The following is a 22,374-nucleotide window of genomic DNA, read 5'->3' on the forward strand; positions in this document are numbered from 1 at the left end:
TTTTTAGAACCTTAAAAGAAAAATATTCAAGTTAGTATATTTTTAACCGTAGAAACCAATTGATATTATCGGGTAGAAACTCCTGAAAATTACGCCCAAGGCTTACCATGAACAAAGTAAGAAAATAATTGAATTCCAAAGACAGAGCTTAAAATATTATACAAATTAAGCAAAATGAAGGATAAAATGAAATGATAGAAGCGAATAACAAAGAGAAGGTGCAATTTTACCATAAACAGTCCCCTAGTTTTCCAAAAAATCCAAAAGAACACTAACAAGCTAAAATGGCAAAAATGACAACAACCAAACCGAGTCATCTCATATTTGGATAATTGCCAAAAAGGGAAAATTAACACATAAGAATATTATATAATTATACAACAAAATTTTAGGTCGTTTTTGAAGGGTTGTTTCTTTAAATTGAATGAATCGATATTCATGACTTTATAAATGTTTTAAAGGTATTTTCTTATTTTTTCTGATGAAACGTCACGTGATCTTTCAAATACGATGTTGCCATTTAAAACGCCCCTATTTTTATAATTTTATTTTGTTCCTCGTCTTTTTTAAAACATTTTTACAAATAAATGATTATCATTAATGCCAAAAAGCATAACGACAGAAAGTTAAGTTGACAACCTTCAAGAGCGTAAGGTGGTGTTACAAAATAGTAAGTTATTTTCGTACCAAGGGCGTAAAAACCAAATTTTACGCCCGCCTACGACAGTTGCATATGCGTAAAAGTGTTTTACGCCAGAGGTACAAACTACATTTTTTATGCAACGACGAATTATTAATTCGTGCTTTATTTTGCTTTTAAGTTCTAAGTATCACTTTTTTATTCTGTTTAATAATTATATTTCAGGGTGTGTATATTTGCAGTGTCAATGATATTATGTCACTTTCTGCCCACGGGGGTAAAAGTGATTTATTACACCCAGAAGTACAAAAAATACCTTCTCCAATCTGATAACAAAGTATAATTTAATGCAATAATCACCTTTTGACGTCAATCATAAAAAATATAATTATCTAAGCACGTTGTACAAGACAGTTTTTTTTTTAATGCAACACGCTCTTGTTTTTACAATATTATAACGGGTTAACAAGATTAATAAAAAGTTTTATTAGACTTTCAAATTAATCTCGCTAATAACTCTCATAACAATTGTTGCGAGTGACGCAATAAAAAAAATTATTTTTTTAGAAATTTTTGGATTTTGAACAAGATACATTGCATCACTTGTCAGTCTCTTAAAAGCATTTCCAATTTTGTTGTTGTATAACTGAAAGCGTGGTTTACACATATGACGCACATAACCTCAAAAGTATATTTACATAGCACCATCGTGGATCGTGCTTAGCATGTGATCATTTGCCCTAAATTTGCGACTAAAAACCGCAAAAAAAAAAACACAAATGATGATATTTTGAAAACATTTTAAAACCGCAAAGATCATAATTTAATTAAATGAGTTCGTATACGTCAAGCCGTGGCTTAAGGAGTGTTTACACAGTAAATAAAATATTTTTAGACGTTTATGTTTACGTCAAAATTCTGTTGTCGTCATTAAACCGTCAAAGGGTACTCCAAAAGATAAGACTTTGCAAGAGTTATCATATAAAGGGATAATCTAATTAAAATCTTTAGTGATTGCTTTTTATTGACCAGGGATTGTTGCGGCTTATAAACATGTTCGACCATATAAAGCCGAGTTTACAATCGTTCACACCGGATAAGAAATCTTGTTACTGAATCATAAACTAGTTCATTGAATTTGATGTAGTTTTCTGGTTGTGACGGCAAAAAAATATTGTTTTTTGTAATTTGTGAGTGTTAGAAAAGAATGCCAGGTGTTCACAATACAAAGTGTTCAGTTAAAAAACTGATAGACTCTTTTGAATCTATGACAGTTGGTGGACTTGGTACAAATCGTTTTGTTTTGGCTGTACCACGGTAAGGAAAATTAGTGGTAATTTAGATCACAATAAGAGGAGATTTATGTATTAAAATTTGCATTTGTATAGTCTGAAGTCTAATTCCTTGCTGAATACATACTTGGCTGGGTAAAATCCCTTGTGATTTATTGTTGGTAGCGTGTATGAATTAGAGAGACTTTGTTTCGTTTTTGGTGGTAAATTACGTTTTATGGTCACAAAGCAGGTTTAAGTAATCTTTTATTAATGTACAGTGTATTCCAAAAGATTCAAAGTAATAATATTGGAATTTTTATACTAACACCAAGTATTTTGTTATAATGATTGTTGTGAATAATAGCAGGATTAAGAAATTACATATTTTCCATATTACAAAAACAAAATTGTAATTTTTTCTTATTGTTTTTAGTTGCCATATTAGACTGCTTTTAGTATACAGGGTGATTAATAGACGTTTCTGGACAACACGACGTGGAACATTTTTTAAATCACTTATTACTATAAACCTAAATTTATCACAACTCATGGAGAAATTAAGAAATTTAAGACCTTTTTGGTTACATTTTTTAACTATTTAAGTCAATATGTATAACAAAATTCTTGCAGAAATGTACTTTTATTAACGAAACATTACTCTTTAACAATTGAAACGAATTTAAATGGTATTTTATTATATTTAACACAACACAAGGTTCATTGAAAAACAATATTTTTTCTATAATTTGTATATTTAACAAAAAATTCACTAATTTTGACAAACCCTGTATAAAGTATAACAAATTTTCCTTATTCAATACCATCAGCACACAGGATTCCCTTAAAATAAACCAGTGGCGTAGTAACACAATTTTTTTAGATCTATGTTTAAGGAAAAAAATAGAAATTAATTAATATAATTCGCACACCATTGAAATTTGATTAAGGAAAACTAACAAACTAAATAACTAGAATTAAAATAGCGAAAGTGAATCAAAAACTATTAATAATATACAGCGTGTCTCAAGTTAGTTTATATACAAGGTGCCACAAATTTGTGTGGAAGTATGAGGATCTCGAAAACGGTAAGATATATAAAATTGGTTAAATTATGGCAAAATTACGCAATTTGCAGTTTAATTAAGTTCCGTATTAAAATTTCGAAAATTCCTATTACTTCCGGAGATAATCGAAAAAAAAAACAAATTTTGAAAATTCTGTGATGCTGCTCAGTAATCTACTGGTTTTTCAAATGAAAATTGAAAAGCTCAATTTTCAGTAGATTGAGAAACTTTCTACGGATATTTTGAACATTTATCAGTCATCTAAAGTATTTTAATGTTTTTAGAACATTTTTCAGATATTCTGAGGAAGGTTATTCTTGCAAATTTAGGCTACTAAAATGACATCTGTAAAAAGGGTAGATTACCGAAATTATCAACTTTCAAGAGGAAAACTTCTGAAATAACACACAATACACGTACTACTAATAAAAAATGGAAATTAAGTTTCTAATTAGCCAAAAAATCACTTTTATAAAAGCATTTCAGTGTTACAGAGTGTCTCAACTCATCATTTCACAATAAACTAAGTTTTCTAAGTGAAATTTTCCAAATATATTTTTTACTTTTAACATTCTAGATGATTTAGAGATATTTAGGTTAGGTTAGATAGAATAATTATTTCATACATTTTTTGCCATACGATCCAGAACAATTTTAAAAAGATTGTTATTTTCTGTTAAACATAATATGCTGCAAACTATCAGCGAGATATTTTGGAAATATAGTTTATACAGAGTGGTCGATCATAGTAACTGACGTTGGATACAAACGAGTGGGTATTCCCTTTTAGAAATTTCCAAACACAAATAACCTATTTTTAATTACAGTCCAAAAAAAACTTAAAAACCTAGTTTACTGGAAATACTTACATTGAAATAATACATGCTTCCATGGAATTAACAATTAAAAATTTTCCTTTTGTTTACAAATAACGTCAAAGTGTTTTTTTTTTCTTAGCTTAATCCACTTATATTTTTAATTGACGTCAACGAATAATCTGACTCAACGTAAATTTTCCTTTCGACTAAAGAATTAATGAGCATTGTACATGAAATGCACGGGGTTTACGCATTTCAGTGTATTTTTAACTAAAGGGCTATTTGTAGAAAAATATGAATTAATTAGAAAAGAAAAACGCTTTGATGGTTTAGTATAATTAGCCCCTGTAAAATTAACCCGAGTGAGAAAAAATTCCCTTAAAGAGACCAACCATTAGGGTCCGTTTTTCCCTGTAATATTTAACCGGGTAGTGTTTTACCGAATGTGACGTAAACGAACGTGTTCTTAAATTTTTACTGATTAGAGTGGGTGGTCGGATAGTCGGCAACGTACAACGCCAATCGCATTCAAACCGACTCAGGAACGCGGTTCGGTCAGGTTAGTTCGTTTCTGGTTATTTTCAGCGGTTCGATCGCGACAACACGGTGCCGACTTAAGGTTAAGGTTAACGGGAACCGGTTAAACCTACCCTAAGCTTAGACGAGATGAGGTCGATTGAGAACGACGTTTTGACTGCCGAGAGCAGGGTGCCATCTTTAAGGTGAGAAACTTGTTTTTGTAATGCACCATTAGTACCACTCAAATAATAATTATTTTCTTCATATAAATTTATTTTGTTTTTATTGACTAATGAAGGTGAAATAATTTGTTTTTTATATTTTTGTATCATATTTTGGGTGGCTGGTTTTTTATATGAGGGTTAAGTCAACTTTATAAAACGAACCTTTAAAGTACTTTTTTGTTGGAGAAGTTTTCTTGGTTTGGAATATGCATCAGAACCATTCTAGAGCAAAATAAAAGTAACTGGTAAAAACTTTTGACAAAAAATGCTTTTTCCAAATTTTTTAATATTTTTATAATTTTTTTAATTAAGGGGCATCTTCTCTAGGATTAAAAGTGCGTTTTTAATTAATGTATCTCTGTCACCATTACAGGACAAAAACAAGATTTTCACTTAGAATTGTGAAGATAAACCTATAAAGGGCCTTTTAAAGAAGAAAAGCAATCTTGAAACGTCAAAACGTCAAACGTCACTTAACTTTTTCCGGGTAGTGGGCCTGTCAAATGTCACTTAAAGTCATTGCAATGTTTGATATATTTTAGCTTAACCTTATAGAGAACCATTTAAAACTCTGTGAGTTGTTTTACCGCTCATTTAAGCTTGTCAGTGATTCATTTAACTGGCAGTTAAGTTTAACCAGGTGACGGACCTGTCAAATGTCATTAAAATTGTCATGGCAGGCTGTGATTGTGTTTGACAGCCATGGCATAGTTTGATTCGTTAACTGTCTGCTTATTGCACATCCTGTATATTTACTCTCCTTTAAGCTTTTCCGAGGTAAATTTCATTGGCAGTTAAATTTAAAAACAAAAAAATAGAATAGTTATTTCCCTAACAAGTGCGGAAAGCGATACTTTCCCGTACGATGACTGAAGTCGAGTTAAAAAAATAACAATAATAGAAAATAAATAATAAATTTAAACTAAAAAAGAAATTTTTAATAATAGTGAATTTAACAATATTGTTCTTATATGTATGTAACCGAAATATAACTTTCACACGAGGGGTAGATCGCCGAAGTATTTTGGTGTACACACTCGAGGTATTATGAGGTACTTTGCCAGTATTACGAGGCATTTTGAGGTATGTTTAAGGTATTTCTAAGACATTTCATAGAATTTTGAGGCATTGACTGTATATTCCAAATGTTTTGCGATATTTTTATTGGAATTTTGGTCTAAATCAAGGAAATTTTGCGATATTTTAAGGAATACATTACAGTGCATCAATATATCAAAATTGACCGCACATGTAATTATTATGGTAAAATCTTTGTTCCATGACATTAAGTTGAAACAATATTCATTACCAAATTATTATGATAATTTACCAATTTTTCAACATTTAAACTACATTTTTTAAGGTCACGTGACAGTGTTGCAAGCTCTAAAATTGCATAATCAAAGTCACGTGATGTGTCTCTTACAATTTCAGCTTAGTTAAAATAGTCGAAATTTAATTTACCAAGTTTTTAACGGTCACGTGATTAATTTTGACAGATATCAACTGGCCTTTACAGTGGTGCAAGCTCAGAATTGCATTATCAACGTCACGTGACGTGTATTTTGCAATTTAAGTTTTTACAACTGTCTATATTTTATTTATCAATTTTCCAAAATTTAAACTGCGTTTTGAAGGTCACGTCACTGTTTTTGACAATGTCAACTAGTATTTACAGTGTTGCAAGCTCAAAAATTGTCAAAGTCACGTGACGTAGTTGTTACAATGTTACCACTGTCTAAATTTAAAATGCTATATTTTTAATTTTTCAACTGTTTCTTTTAGATGATAGGTGTCTTTATTTGATACGTGCTAACTTGGTTACTATGACAGTTAGAAGATTCGTTTAAACGTCAAAATATAACCCGTAATTTCAGACAACCGTTCAAAAACTATTTTTGTTTGTTAAAATTTGAAAAAACAGTCACCTGATCTTAGAAAATCAATTTTAAGCTTTCGGCACAAGGTCCAATCAAGTGTCAAAAATTTGGAAAAACCTTTACGTTGTCACCTAACCTAACCTAAAAACTGTCACGTGACTTTTAAAAACATTAATTTCAAGCTTTTGGGTCTTCAAAATTTATCAGGTAACCTAAGAAAGTCATTTTTTTTTAATCATTAATCCTTATGACATTTTGACAAGGGTCAAGTATTCAAAAAGGATATTTTAAAATCAAACATATGAATTAAGCTGTAAAGTGCCCTAAACAGTAAATTAACAGTATCTAAAGTGGTATTTTATGATGAAATTTTAAATTACCATTACAAAATGTATCAAATTTGAAGACAATCAAAACTGATCTTTTCTAGATTAGGTTAGGTTAGGTTAGGTATATTTTTCTTTTGTAAGTTCTATCTATAAATATATGCAGAAAGACAACTTTGTTTCAGTCGAATTGTTTTATTTCAAAAATGCCTAAACTACGTGTCATTTGGAAAATCAATCTTCTAACACTCATTATGAAAAAAAATTGGTTTTTGCAAAATGATTTTTTTACAAGGAATGTCGGATAATACTTTACAACCGTCATAATTTTCCATACCCACTTTACAATACTCAGCTACTTGAAGTAATGTGGAAAACGTTTATAATTTATACCCACTTCAAAACCAATACCTACGTGTAAAACCGTATAATCTATATTACCAGGTATTGAGCCCGGTTTTGATGTTTTTATTTCATGTAAACTTTGAATTGATTTTGACGTCATTATAATTGGTCAGGTTTTTTTTTGAGACTATGTATGACAAAGACTAATAATTGTTTAACCATCAATTAACTTAATGGGAAAGCCACGTTTTTGTTACTTATTTCATTCACTATACTATAACTAATTACACGATGTTGGCATGATTCATTTGTCCATTGAATCAGAACAGGAAGTTCAACCTATAAAAGCAAAATTTCTCCCGGCTGACGTAGATTGACTTTTTATTTTTGTATCTATCTGGTCGATTTTTTTCAAATGTGTATATGATTTATTTTTATGTCCGCACTCATAGATGTGCAATATATAAAGCAAATGGCACGAATTGACGTAAGAAAAAGTTGATACTTAAATAAATCCCTATTTAAAGCCCGCCAGGGTTGGCTCCATATCAACTTTACAGTCAATGCACGCACGTAATTTGATTTATATAAAAGTTCGACATGAAAAAATCGACTTAACACGTGGAACTCCTTTTAACATGTTTTTTCTTACCATAAATTGTAACCACTTTTCAGCTAATAAAGCTTAATTGCGAGCTTGTTTTATAGTACAATAGTTAAGGTCAAGAGTACGTGACATTAAATTGTTTATTTATTTTTTAAATAATTTTGAATGTTTGATTATTAATTAGACACTAAAATTTGTCTGATATACGTTTTCCTTTAAGTCATAAATAATCAGTGCAGATGTTTGTGTTTATGACCTGAGTATATCGTTAACGTGCACTCATCATTTAGGAACTTGAACTGAAAATAGCCGACAACCTTGGGGATAAATCCCTGAGTGGAGTTTTATAAATAGTCGTGCTTTATCAAAAAATTATTATTTTTGGGGCTGAAAATGGATGATATGATCTGTTTCGTCAAGTAGGTAGAAGCTGAAATGCGTTGTCAATCGTGTTTAAAATAACTACCATTTTTAGATTCTAATAGTAAAATTCAATTAGTTACTTACTGTGGTAAGTGAAATCACACAGTAAACAGTTAATAACTTTATTCAGTTAACTTTAAACATACACTTACTTATAAGTTAAAAAAACTGCATTTTTAGACGATTTCTCAAATATGAAGTTGTACTTACACTTATAATTTTTTAAATTATTTAGAAACAATTTTTCCATTATTATGTGACAATAGAAGGGACATAAGGAAATACTATAAAACGACAATTAACTGAACTAAAAATCTGTTTAAAACGTCGTATAAAATGTGTTGAAAAACATTAATTTAAAAAATATACGGTATTTTTTAAAAAGCTAACAGTTATTATTGCTATCTCCTTAACCGACAAGTTAACATATCAATTTACAGTTGCCAAACCAAAATTTCTACGGACCTCCATTTTGTTTCTATATATTTGAAGTGTATTTTATATTCCAATTTCGCTGATATAGCCCATGTAAATAATTACCGACGTTTTGTTTGAAAACGGAATTTGCATTACAGATGACAATAATTGATCAAATCAAATAAACCTGAAACGGAAATAACTCGATTTCGAAAAAGTCGATTAACTCGATGGTTAAAGTTACGGAATATTTTCAAGAAACCAAAAATGTTCAGAATTACTTTCTGTATTCAGTGGACTAGGTTTCCACCTACCTAAGGCCAAGTAAACGCAGTCACAACCGGTAAAACTTTAAAATTTAACTGTTTTTCTTTTTCTTTTTTTGAATATCCGGTGCAATCGGCTGCGGTTACCACGAGGTGAAAAATCAGTTTAAAACAAACATTTTGAGCTTTTTACGAAACCTGAAAAATGGCGGATATACGAAATATTCAAAGTCTTGATGTAATTTTCAGTCACAAAAACGGTTAGAGTTACGCAAATTTTGCTAGAGAGCAGAAAGGTTCAGAATGACTTTTTGCACCCAGTGGACTCTGTTTACATCCACTTATAACAGGGTAAACAAAGTCACAATTCCGTATTTTAAAAAACTGAAGTTATATTGTCGATATCTCAGAAACTGAACAAAATTTGCATTTTGAGATCTAAACTCTACTACTACTCTACTTTAATCTACATTCTTTTACGGTTCAGAAGATCTATATCCATTTGAAAAACTTATTGAAAACTTACTTAATGCAACAACTAATGCGTATTTGTCAAGAAGAAAAATATTTATACTACTCTAACTACTTTACTAAAATCTTTTAATTACTCAACATTTTAAAAACTTAATTTAAATGCCACTACATACTGGAATTCTTTAATATCAAAAGTGCTCGTCCAAAATTTAAAAATAAAAACAAATTTAACAGTCAGAATGATTGTTTTATAGTAAATACTGCATTTTGGGGCAGTTAAAATTATTATAACAAATAGCAAAAATTGTTTCCAAACTTTGAAGCAAAGGTAAGAATCTCAAAACTAAAGAATAACTAGCGCAAATATTATTAGAAATTTTAGCTAGAATTTTCCAACTAAAACAAAGTAAACAAATATTACTCATTAAGTCATTATTAAAAATGCCAAATTAGAAGCAGAAATTCTGTAAAAAAGTGTTAAAATTCCACACAAAGGTGACATTTTTAGAAACAAAAATCGTCTGTATTTATCTATTTTTTGTGCGGATGTACTTTGGATTCTGATGATTTAAGTTAAGTCTTAATAAGGATTACAGGTTGTTAAGAAGCTATTACAAAACGTTTTAGTATTTTATTACCATCAAAATATCAGAAAATGCAATCACGTGTCATTTTATTATCATAACTCAATTTGACTGTAATCCAGTTGATACTTTGCAATAAACATGTTAGTTTTACAAAAAGTCTACTTTTACATTTGCACACGCAAATCTTGAAAAGTGGCCTTGATCGATTATATAAACTTAGAAAAACTAATCATTTATTCGTTCAATAAAATGTATTTTGCTTTTTAAATCCAATCAGAACGAGCATATATCCATATTGAACATTGTTACGTTGGTAGAGTCACGTTCCTTTAAACAAATTCAGTTCGCAACCAATTGCCACCTCGTAAAAATCTGAACGTTTCACATCTGAAAGTTATAAAGTAAATACAAGATCTAAATCACGTAGACGGGAAAAATATGTTGATGTTATGATTTTAATTTTTTGAATAAAATAGAGCAAAAATTACATATGCATTGGATTTCAAAATGTTAATTGGTACAATTGCGGATTGGATTTATACTGGATTTATATGGAAAATATTTTAGGTTATTCATGAATTTCAGGAGAAACAAAATTGTCAATTCCAGGATGTGATTGACCTCTCTCTTCACTATCCACGTACTAAAATCCATTCATCCACTTAACTCATTTCAAGTGGGCTTAATTGACAATGATTTTTATCTCCTTTCTAAATCCGTCTGCGTTTGTAACTTGCAGGGCAATTTTGATTTACGTCAATACTTTTATCATTTGCGTCATACACTGTAATAACGGTATAATGAAGGATAAAATAATAAACCCGGCGAACAGACTTAATCTTATCATATTTTTTTCTTTTTCAATGGGGGAAAATTCCCTTTAGAATTACGTCACTACTAGACAAATAGTAGATTTTGGGTGAGAACCGAATGCACTTAATATCCTTAAGTATTTATCTTCAAAAATAACACGACCCAAATTCCAAAATTCCATCGGGGCAATTTTCATGTCAGCACACTGTTCCGAATTTCTGCTGGATTTAGTTTTTGAATTTCGGAATTATTCTTGTTTATTGAGGATTATGACGACGAAAATATTTTTCTTTTGTGATGTGTTTACTCGACGTTTTCAAGGCCTTGAAAGTTTTTATATTGACAACAGATTTGTAATTTATTCTCTCTCTATAAATTACTTGTTTGATATCATTAACTGGGTAACGAAATTCAATTTTCCTGATTGAAAACGAATTTAGTTCTGGTCGTTAATTGAGAATTTTAAAGTTAAATGTTGATTTTTAATCAAAGTTTATGTTTTAAAAAACAGTTAAAAGTGTTGGTTTTATTAGTAATGTACTTTTGGTTAATGGCTTTTTTGGCACATCTACAAAAGGTTTAAATTGACAGAAATTGTTGCAAAAATCAACAAAGATTTCATTTCCTCCAGATAAAAAAAAGTTTTAGTTACAGCTAAATTTTCTGAAATTGCCAAAGTTTTCTAAATACTACCATAAACCTTCCAAAACTTGCTGGAAGTCAGGGAACCAGTGAGGAACCCTCAAGAGTGCCTTAAACCTTCCAACATTTTTATAAAATTGCCAGACACATGTAGAGTTGTTTAGAAAATGCTAGAGACTAAATACCACTCAAAATCCCCCAAAAGTTACTAAAAACCTTCAGAAGTGTCCTAAATTTTCCAAGATTTTTTTCAAATTGTCAGAGACATGTAGAGTTGTTTGGATAATACCAGAAACCTCTAAATGCCACTCAAAATCCTCCAAAAGTTACCAAAAACTTTCAGAAGTATCCTAAATTTTCGAAGATTTTTTTCAAATTGTCAGAGACATGTAGAGTTGTTTGGATAATACCAGAGAATTCTAAATGCCACTCAAAATCCTCCAAAAGTTACCAAAAACTTTCAGAAGTATCCTAAATTTTCCAAGATTGTTTTCAAATTGCTAGAGACGTGTAGAGTTGTTTGGATAATACCAGAGACCTCTAAATATCACTCAAAATCCTCCAAAAGTTACTAAAAACCTTCAGAAGTGTCCTAAATTTTCCAAGATTTTTTCAAATTGTTAGAGATATGTACAGTTGATTGGATAATACCAGAGACCTCTAAATACCACTCAAAATCCTCCAAAAGTTACCAAAAACCTGCAGAAGTGTCCTAAACCTTCTAGGAATTTTCTCAAATTGCCAGAGACATTTAGAGTTGTTTGGAAAATGACAGAGTCCTCTAAATACCACTCAGAATCTGTCAAAAGTTGCCAAGAACCTGCAAAAGTGTCCTAATCTTTCCAAGAATTTACCAAAAACCTGCAGAAGTGTCCTAAACCTTCTAGGAATTTTCTCAAATTGCCAGAGACATTTAGAGTTGTTTGGAAAATGACAGAGTCCTCTAAATACCACTCAGAATCTGTCAAAAGTTGCCAAGAACCCGCAAAAGTGTCCCAATCTTTCCAAGAATTTACCAAAAACCTGCATAAGTGTCCTAAACCTTCTAGGAATTTTCTCAAATTGCCAGAGACATTTAGAGTTGTTTGGAAAATGACAGAGTCCTCTAAATACCACTCAGAATCTGTCAAAAGTTGCCAATAACCTGCAAAAGTGTCCTAATCTTTTCAAGAATTTACCAAAAACCTGCAGAAGTCCTAAACCTTCTAGGAATTTTCTCAAATTGCCAGAGACATTTAGAGTTGTTTGGAAAATGACAGAGTCCTCTAAATACCACTCAGAATCTGTCAAAAGTTGCCAGGAACCTGCAAAAGAGTCCTAATCTTTCCAAGAATTTACCAAAAACTTTCAGAAGTCCTAAACCTTCTCGGAATTTTCTCAAATTGCCAGAGACATTTAGAGTTGTTTGGAAAATGACAGAGTCCTCTAAATACCACTCAGAATCTGTCAAAAGTTGCCAATAACCTGCAAAAGTGTCCTAATCTTTTCAAGAATTTACCAAAAACCTGCATAAGTGTCTTAAACCTTCGAAGAATTTTCTCAAATTGCCAGAGACATTTAAAGTTGTTCGAAAAATGAGAGAGGCCTCTAAATACCACTCAGAATCTGTCAAAAGTTGCCAGGAACCTGCAAAAGTGTCCTAATCTTTCCAAGAATTTACCAAAAACCTGCATAAGTGTCTTAAACCTTGCCAGAGACATTTAGAGTTGTTTGGAAAATGACAGATACCTCTAAATACTACTCAAAACCTCTCAAAAGTTGCCAGCAACCTTCAAAAGTGTCCCAAACATTCCAATTTTTTTTTTATGAAATTGTCAGAGACCTGGGTGTGTATTCTTGAAACGAGGGAAGGGAATAATCAAGAGAAAGACCTGTAGAATGTGACAGGAACCCGTCATTTTCAGCTTCTATTGTCACATCCTATCGACAATTCTCTTGTAAACTCCGTTCCCTGCTTTCAAGAATAAGGCCCCTGTAGAGTTGTTTGGAAAATGACAGAGACCTCTAAAAAATTACAACAACAAATATCATTATGACTGAAATTTGCTTGAAACAAACTACTATCTTAAAGTGTTTTGCCTTAATAACTAAAAATAGTTTGACGCAAAAATGGACCCAACATCTTCTTTGTTATATACACTTATGTAATTTGTAGTATTTATTATAACAGATGCTTGTTCATGTTGTTTGAATTTGTTAATGGTTGTAATTTGATAAAAAAATTTTTATTGCAAACTACTACACATTGTTGCACTAACCTAGCTATTGTAAGTCAATAAATCTAATGCTTTAAAAAAACTTGTTCTATCAATTAACTACGTAAAGTAGTAGGTATTTCCACGTTTTAAACACTGTAATGTTTAATTTAGTCGTTTGGTCATCTAATAGTTCTAGAATGTTTCAACAATATAAAAAAACGGATCATTTTTGTCTAGTTAGTTAGTTCATAAATTATTCAATTTGTACCTTGATAACAGTAAACTGAAAAAAGCTTTCAACAAAAAAAAAGTACTACAAGTTTAGTCAGTAAACTTTCCAACAATTACAGAATAATTAGTTAATTAAGTGAGCGGACAATAGTGGACGGAAAACAGTCTCAACTCTCTGACATTAAGAAGACATTTCAAGTTCAATGTCCGGGACTGTGTCCGATCGACCCAAGATAATGGAACTTATAGTCCGGGGTCTGATTATTTCGGGGAAAAATTGTTAAAAATAGTCTTTTTATTAAAAAAAAAAACGTTTTTCGTAAAAACCTTAAAAAATTCTGAAGTCAGATCTAGTAATTAAATATTTTAACACTTTTTTCAAAGTTTGGCTCTTCAGAGTATATCTTCTTAGTAAAATGCTGCAGATAAAGAAGGAAAATACTGAGTCTGAATTTGTGTTTTATTTATGAGATTTCAAAGCAGAAATTAAAATAATATCCTTTTTTATTGATTTAGTACAATAATTACAAAGTTAGGTTACTAACACGACAAGCAAATTTATAGAATTAAATATGGAATTACAAAATCAACTAATAAATGTCATAACGTGATTCGTATTAACTTCCAAAAACATTGCTATTTATTATGGTCAGTTTTTGCTTGCAATGTCAATAAATTTATATAGAAACCCTAATGTCTGCATTGACTTGTTTGAAGCCAATTTCAACCATAATGGAAGTGGATATTTTGTGAATAAAATTAAAAATGGATACTCTACTAGGAAAACAATGGTAAAATGTTCTCTAGACACTGTAATGCCATTATGACCTATTTTCGTGTACAAACATTTGAATTTTTCATGTAATCCCCAAAGCTGCACCGATTTGTTTCAAACAAATTTCGTCCATAACGACATTAAACATATTTTCTTTTTTAGGAAAACATCATTAGTTTTGTTAATTAATTTTAAGCGAATTTTAGCTATAACGACATTTTTAATTAACTTTGGTTTAAGCCTTGTAAAGGGATTCAAAATGTTCTACCTGCGTTTTGGCAGGTTAACTTTAAATTGAAGGTTATCTCACAGTTACTATCCAAACTTTACAGGTTAAAGTAAACGTACACAACATTTTGCATCTTATGCTCTAAAACATAATAAATAAACTCCCTAAAATGTCGTGTGGGTTCAACACTAAAATCCACAAACTCGCACGTACAAAACCGGAAAGAAAATAAACTATTTCGACTTGGCTAATCCATTAGCTAAGCCTTAATTGATCGTTAACCTTGACTTTGGATTAGACATTGCCAAAAGACGGCAACGTCCAGGAACTTTCCATCCATCACTCGGAAAACGAGTCCAGATTCGAATCGTCTAAATAACAATTCGATCGGAATGCGATTTACGTGGGATATCGCCCAAGTTTTTTCTGGATGTTTGCCAGCTTTTTCGATATAAATCTGGTCTGGTGAATGAATATTTAGGTAGCGTAATAAATTCCGCTCAATGAAAAATGACCATGCTAAAAAATTGAAGATCAACGAACTAAAATTCAGGACCTTGTCGCGCTTATTTTGTGAATCCCGGAAAATTTTTACAAGCCGAAAGCGAAACGGAATGGGAAATTTCAAATGTTTATATTAAAGTTTAATTTGTTTACCGAACCGCTACACAGGAATTTTCATAGCGCAAATTGAAACCCGGATCTTTACGGATTGTATAACAGTTTCAGAAAACCCCACAGTGTTTCAGAATGAATTTCATGTATTAGTATATTAAGTAACTAGTGCTGTAAGAAGCATTTGAAGTGCGTAAAATAATCTATATTAATTGTATTGGTACTTTTGCAAAATTTTAGGTAAATTGTGTGGTTTAACTAACAAATTTTCAGTCAACATCTTTTCGCATTTTTATGAATTTTGTCCTCCGCTTGAACAAAAGGAGGAAATGTTTTTGTCTTCCCTTTAGTCCGGGACCTAATGTACGTTTTGTTGCAGCATCATAATCGATGATTTCGACTCAACCAAAGACCAGAAATCGGCTCAGAATAATTGTAACAGCACCACAACCACACCCAGAGTGTATACCAGGTCGTATTCAGATGCTTCCATTAAAAAAATATTGGTGAGTTTTTTTTGTAATTTAATTTTAATGACTGCCAGTTAATTAGTTACTAAAAATAGTAAATTATTGTGTTTTATAGGAATTCAACAATTTTAAATCACTTGGTATATATCAAAAAATAATTTTTAAAATATTATGTGGTGCCCTATTATGAACTACTAGATAAATATTTTCATTAATGCAAGCTACCAAAAAGTTGTAGAAAATTTTATGCTCTACAATATTACACTAAGGTGTTTTGTCCTTAGGCGCTTCCTCAAGGAGTTACAGGGCAGAAAGTGACAGAATGCACTAAAGTGCTTTTTTTAAATTCGTTAAATTTTAAGTGAGCGTAACTTGGTTATTTAAGAAGCTATCAAAAAGTGTTAATAAAGGAAATTGTAACAAATTTCTCTTGACAGAGCAATGAAACTATATTATTTAATTAAATCAAACTATACTTATTTGGTTAACATATATCAATTCCAAATGCTTAATAAAAAAAGTATCAATGATGATAAGATTTCTGTGATTCTAAAAAATTACTTTAATTAATATTCTTCTAAAACATTCTGTTGTTCGTTAACCGGACAGAGTGGTTTGAACTAGCCACGTTGCCAGTACAATTCAAACTTCCCTTGAGACTTTACTAAACTTGCTTAATGCGTTTAGTCTTAACTTCATTTACGATTATCGACAAAACTATTCGGGCAAATGGCTAACTGCGCTTGAAAGGTGAGTAGTATTGTAAACACTGCCATTAGTCTTGCCCAACTTGATTACTTGCTAAAAGTTGTGTCTTAGTTGTTTTAGCAGGTTTAACGGACGAAGATGGAATACTAAAATCAAAATTTTTGCAATTTCAAAAACAATTGTACAATTAACTATAAAATTATGCTGAAATCGACCTAGCTATATCGATTTTCAAGCACAACTTCAATTTAGCTGAAGGACAAAGGAAATATCAATTTACGTTGTGGATATAGTGAAAACGAAGCTGAATGAACCTGCTAGTTTGTAATAAGTGCGGTTATTTTGTATTCCAAATTGATTTACTGGAATTTTAAACCAAATTTTATGGTTAGACCAAGAATTTCCGATATAATATACTGAAGAACGTGTTTACTGTATATCTTTAAAAAATTACAATTAATTGAACATTTTTTTCTAGAAATAAACAGTACAAAATGTCTTGATGAAAACCTGTAAAGAAATGTCAAAACGTTCACTGTCTATTAATTTTAAATACATTTGATGTATTTCTTTGTATTTTAATTTAAAGTAGGTTCTGTTACCATTTCATTTTTGAGATTTAGTGTCTCTTAAATAACATCCAAAGACGTTATGTTAAAACTTGATTGATGACTTACTTTACACTTTCCTGTATGATGTTTTGAATACCATCGTTATAAAAATAAGTTCAAGTATTTACTTCTTGAAAATGGCCTGTACATACAGAAATGGGAAACAAAGCATAATTGAGAACAATTTGTCCCGTTTACTTAGCCAACCAGACTGTATAATGATATATTTATCGATCCGCAAACTTTTTATTGTTTGTGGCTTGTTTCGTAAAAGTTTACGAACTTCATTGTCGTTAATTTGAATGGAAAAGTTATAACTATTGCATTATTCTAATTTTGGACGTGACACACTTTGTTGAATGAAAAGGACATTTTATCATTAGTTTATTTTAGAAGTGATTAAATGATTAAATAAATGATGTAAAGTGCCAGAAGCATCTAAATAGAACTAAAAACCTTCTAGAAATTGCCAGATGCCTCTAGAATCATTTAAAACAGTCAGAAGCTTTTAAATAGTACTAAAAATCTTCTAGAAGCTGGTAAATGCCTCTAAAATAATTTAGAAGTGTCAGAAGCCTACAAATAATACTGCAAGTTTATTACAAGCTGCCAGAAGTCTTGAATACTACTAAAAATCTTCTAGAAGTTGCTAAATGCCTCTAAAATGATTTAAATAAATGATTGTCAAGTGCCAGAAGCATCTAAATAGAACTAAAAACCTTCTAGAAACTGCCAGATGCCTCTAGAATCATTTAAAACAGTCAGAAGCTTCTAAATAGTACTAAAAATCTTCTAGAAGCTGGTAAATGCCTCTAAAATCATTTAGAAGTGTCAGAAGCCTACAAATAATACTGCAAGTTTATTACAAGCTGCCAGAAGTCTTGAATACTACTAAAAATCTTCTAGAAGTTGCTAAATGCCTCTAAAATGATTTAAATAAATGATTGTCAAGTGCCAGAAGCATCTAAATAGAACTAAAAACCTTCTAGAAACTGCCAGATGCCTCTAGAATCATTTAAAACAGTCAGAAGCTTCTAAATAGTACTAAAAATCTTCTAGAAGCTGGTAAATGCCTCTAAAATCATTTAGAAGTGCTAGAAGCCTCCAAATAATACTGCAATTTTTTTACAAGCTGCCAGAAGTCTTGAATACTACTAAAAATCTTCTAGAAGTTGCCAAATGCCTCTAAAATAATTTAAATAAATGATGTAAAGTGCCAGAAGCATCTAAATAGAACTAAAAACCTTCTAGAAACTGCCAGATCCTTCTAGAATCATTTAAAACAGTCAGAAGCTTCTAAATAGTACTAAAAATCTTCTAGAAGCTGGTAAATGCCTCTAAAATCATTTAGAAGTGCTAGAACCTTTCAAATATTACTGCAATTTTTTTACAAGCTGCCAGAAGTCTTGAATACTACTAAAAGTCTTCTAGAAGCTGCCAAATGCCTCTAAAGTCATTTAGAAGTGTCAGAAGCCTACAAATATTACTGCAAATTTTTTACAAGCTGCTAGAAGTCTTGAATACTACTAAAAATCTTCTAGAAGTTGCCAAATGCCTCTAAAATGATTTAAATAAATGATGTAAAGTGCCAGAAGCATCTAAATAGAACTAAAAACCTTCTAGAAACTGCCAGATGCCTCTAGAATCATTTAAAACAGTCAGAAGCTTTTAAATAGTACTAAAAATCTTCTAGAAGCTGCCAAATACCTCTAAAGTCATTTAGAAGTGTCAGAAGCCTACAAATATTACTGCAAATTTTTTACAAGCTGCTAGAAGTCTTGAATACTACTAAAAATCTTCTAGAAGTTGCCAAATGCCTCTAAAATAATTTAAATAAATGATGTAAAGTGCCAGAAGCATCTAAATAGAACTAAAAATCTTCTAGAAGCTGGTAAATGCCTGTAAAGTCATTTAGAAGTGTCAGAAGCCTACAAATATTACTGCAATTTTTTTACAAGCTGCTAGAAGTCTTGAATACTACTAAAAATCTTCTAGAAGTTGCCAAATGCCTCTAAAATAATTTAAATAAATGATGTAAAGTGCCAGAAGCATCTAAATAGAACTAAAAACCTTCTAGAAACTGCCATATGCCCTTAGAATCATTTAAAACAGTCAGAAGCTTCTAAATAGTACTAAAAATCTTCTAGAAGCTGGTAAATGCCTGTAAAGTCATTTAGAAGTGTCAGAAGCCTACAAATATTACTGCAATTTTTTTACAAGCTGGCAGAAGTCTTGAATACTACTAAAAATCTTCTAGAAGTTGCCAAATGCCTCTAAAATAATTTAAATAAATGATGTAAAGTGCCAGAAGCATCTAAATAGAACTAAAAACCTTCTAGAAACTGCCAGATCCTTCTAGAATCATTTAAAACAGTCAGAAGCTTCTAAATAGTACTAAAAATCTTCTAGAAGCTGGTAAATGCCTCTAAAATCATTTAGAAGTGCTAGAACCTTTCAAATATTACTGCAATTTTTTTACATGTTGCCAGAAGTCTTGAATACTACTAAAAATCATCTAGAAGTTGCCAAATGCCTCTAAAATAATTTAAATAAATGATGTAAAGTGCCAGAAGCATCTAAATAGAACTAAAAACCTTCTAGAAACTGTCAGATGCCTCTAGAATCATTTAAAACAGTCAGAAGCTTCTAAATAGTACTAAAAATCTTCTAGAAGCTGGTAAATGCCTCTAAAATCATTTAGAAGTGCTAGAAGCATCCAAATAATACTGCAAATTTTTTACAAGCTGGCAGAAGTCTTGAATACTACTAAAAATCTTCTAGAAGTTGCCAAATGCCTCTAAAATAATTTAAATAAATGATGTAAAGTGCCAGAAGCATCTAAATAGAACTAAAAACCTTCTAGAAACTGCCAGATCCCTCTAGAATCATTTAAAACAGTCAGAAGCTTCTAAATAGTACTAAAAATCTTCTAGAAGCTGGTAAATGACTCTAAAATCATTTAGAAGTGCTAAAACCTTTCAAATATTACTGCAATTTTTTTACAAGCTGCCAGAAGTCTTGAATACTACTAAAAATCATCTAGAAGTTGCCAAATGCCTCTAAAATCGTTGAGAAGTGCCAGAAACATCTAAATAGAACTAAAAACTGCCAGATGCTTCTAAAGTCATTGAAAAGTACCAAAAACTCTTAAAAATGTCCGAAAACCATGTCAAATGTTGCAAGTTGCCTCTAAAAACCGTAAAAACTAAGTTTGAAAGAAAACACAGCAACGACATCTGGGTAACAACGAAACATAAAAAACGTCAGCTAATTTTTGACAGATGTCAATTGTAGCACGATTTTACGACACCCTGTATTTCTGCCCTCATATTTCTTGGTCTAATTGTTGAAACTTAATTTTTTGTTTGTGGGATAGATCAATCGAATTTTTTCTCACCTCAAACTGTAGTAAACCAAGTCCAAATCAAAATATTTGAATAAAACATCCTTTTTGTTAGTTTGTTTGGAACGTCAAAACCGCTAAGAGTTATTACCGGAATTTACCGAGTACGTCAGCAAAACGCACACTTTTTTCAAACAATGTTGGCAAAAAAAAACTAATCGAATTTGTTTTGATTATTTCAGGAAGAGGCCGAGCACAGGAAGCACGAATTTTGGAAATTACTAGACGAGCACAATGCGGTGATTGAAAATCTCAAGAGGATAGAAAAACTCGAACACAAAATTATTTAAATTTTTTATTGCGTTTTGTTAAGGGATGAGGGTTTTTTCATATATAAATCAACAGATCGCAGTGTGTTTTGCGGTTATTTTTAATTTTAACTACCCACATTGGGTGTTTCCGCTTTATTTAAATTATTATTGTTTTCCTGTATACTCTCACAACAAAACACGCTTCGATCGCAAACTAGTTAAATTTAATGATATTTGTAATCTCTTTACTAATAATAATAATAATAATAACAAAGTATCAAGTGATATAGTGGGACAAAAACACTCTAGTTTAGTTTTGTATTGTTTTTAGTACAAATCTTAAGTGAAATTGTATCTTTGTCACACACTTAAGGTTGAAAGACTGAAAATTGAGGTTTTTTTTGTAGGGTTATTCACGTAATTTTAGTGTTTGTATCTAACACTTGTACCTATAGATTTAGTGAGTTTGTCACTACTTTGATATATAAGTTATTAAAGTGATTTAATGGTTTTGATTGAGTTTCAATTGTATTACGTTGGGATAACAAGTCGGTCAGGGCTCTGTCGATTATAGATACGAGGCAAAATTTACAAATTAGCAAACTGGGGCGATGTAGCTTAATGGTCTCTGCAAAATGGGTCAATTTCATTAATATCTGATAACGCGACAATCCTGTTTGTTGAGACTGTAAATCTGAAATGGACTACATGTAACCATATACGTGAGAAACTGTTATGAGTAGAAACAAAAAATTTTCAAAAATTTCTTTTTTTTAGTAAATCCAAAGGACTTTTAGGGGAATTTAAGAGAATGATGAATGAAGAAAAGGCTAATAAATGCACACCAAAAGCACTTATTTAGGAATTTAGAAGTTGGAGGAACCACACTCTAAAGAGGACAGTTCCATGGAGCCAAATTTGACAGACAACCTATAAAATTAGAAATAATTCCTAATTTGAAAAAAATCCACCATTTGAAAGATATATTTGTCATGCTCAAACTTTAAAATCAATACACTGTAAGTTTGGTAAAATCTACAGACTTTTTTGATTTTTCAAATTTCTAAAATTACAAATTTTCTGACATATTTTTGAATAATGATGATAAAAAATTATTATTTTAAACGTTTCTAATTTAAAATTTAAAATTTTGATTTATTTGATGGGTCACTTTATTGCAATTTTGGTCTAAAAGCGTAGATACAGCCAAACCTCCATTAGATTTCTTGTAAATTTACTTTCTTGAGAATATTGTTTAGTAAAGTTTGACACGATTTTAAAGTTTTTGACAATCCAACATAGTTTATGTACGAAATTCACTTTTTTCTCTATTGACGATCTTCCAGTATCAAATATTTATTAACCTGTTAAAACAGAACTTTTAGAAATCTAACCTTGTATTTACAAACAAAAGAATACCAATCAGTTAACCGTATGTCCATAATTTTTTACAATACGTATTTTATATTGAAAATTGACCGCAATCTCAAGCGTCTGACGTCAGTTTTACGTAGCAAAACCTCTTGATTTAAAAAATTCATTGTGCATTTGAAATCGATATGCT

General features: G+C 30.8%; 1 protein-coding gene across 2 annotated transcripts; it reads left to right on the top strand.

Moving 5' to 3' along the window:
* Nucleotides 1-1,661: 1,661 nt before the first annotated feature.
* On the top strand, nt 1,662-21,321 carry LOC145724227 (uncharacterized). Of its 2 annotated transcripts, none has more exons than XM_081972380.1 (3): nt 1,662-1,957; nt 15,747-15,873; nt 20,742-21,321. In XM_081972380.1, the coding sequence occupies exons 1-3, from the start codon at nt 1,848-1,850 to the stop codon at nt 20,847-20,849; spliced, it is 345 nt and encodes a 114-aa protein (XP_081828506.1). In that variant the 5' UTR covers nt 1,662-1,847; the 3' UTR covers nt 20,850-21,321. The 2 variants fall into 2 exon arrangements, with proteins under 2 accessions (XP_081828506.1, XP_081828507.1); XM_081972381.1 differs by lacking the exon at nt 1,662-1,957 and adding an exon at nt 4,305-4,518.
* Nucleotides 21,322-22,374: the final 1,053 nt, after the last annotated feature.

This window comes from Ips typographus, linkage group LG2 (assembly GCF_016097725.1).
Source record: "Ips typographus isolate SLU linkage group LG2, UJ_Ityp_2.0, whole genome shotgun sequence".
NCBI classification, from domain to species: Eukaryota; Metazoa; Arthropoda; class Insecta; order Coleoptera; family Curculionidae; genus Ips; species Ips typographus.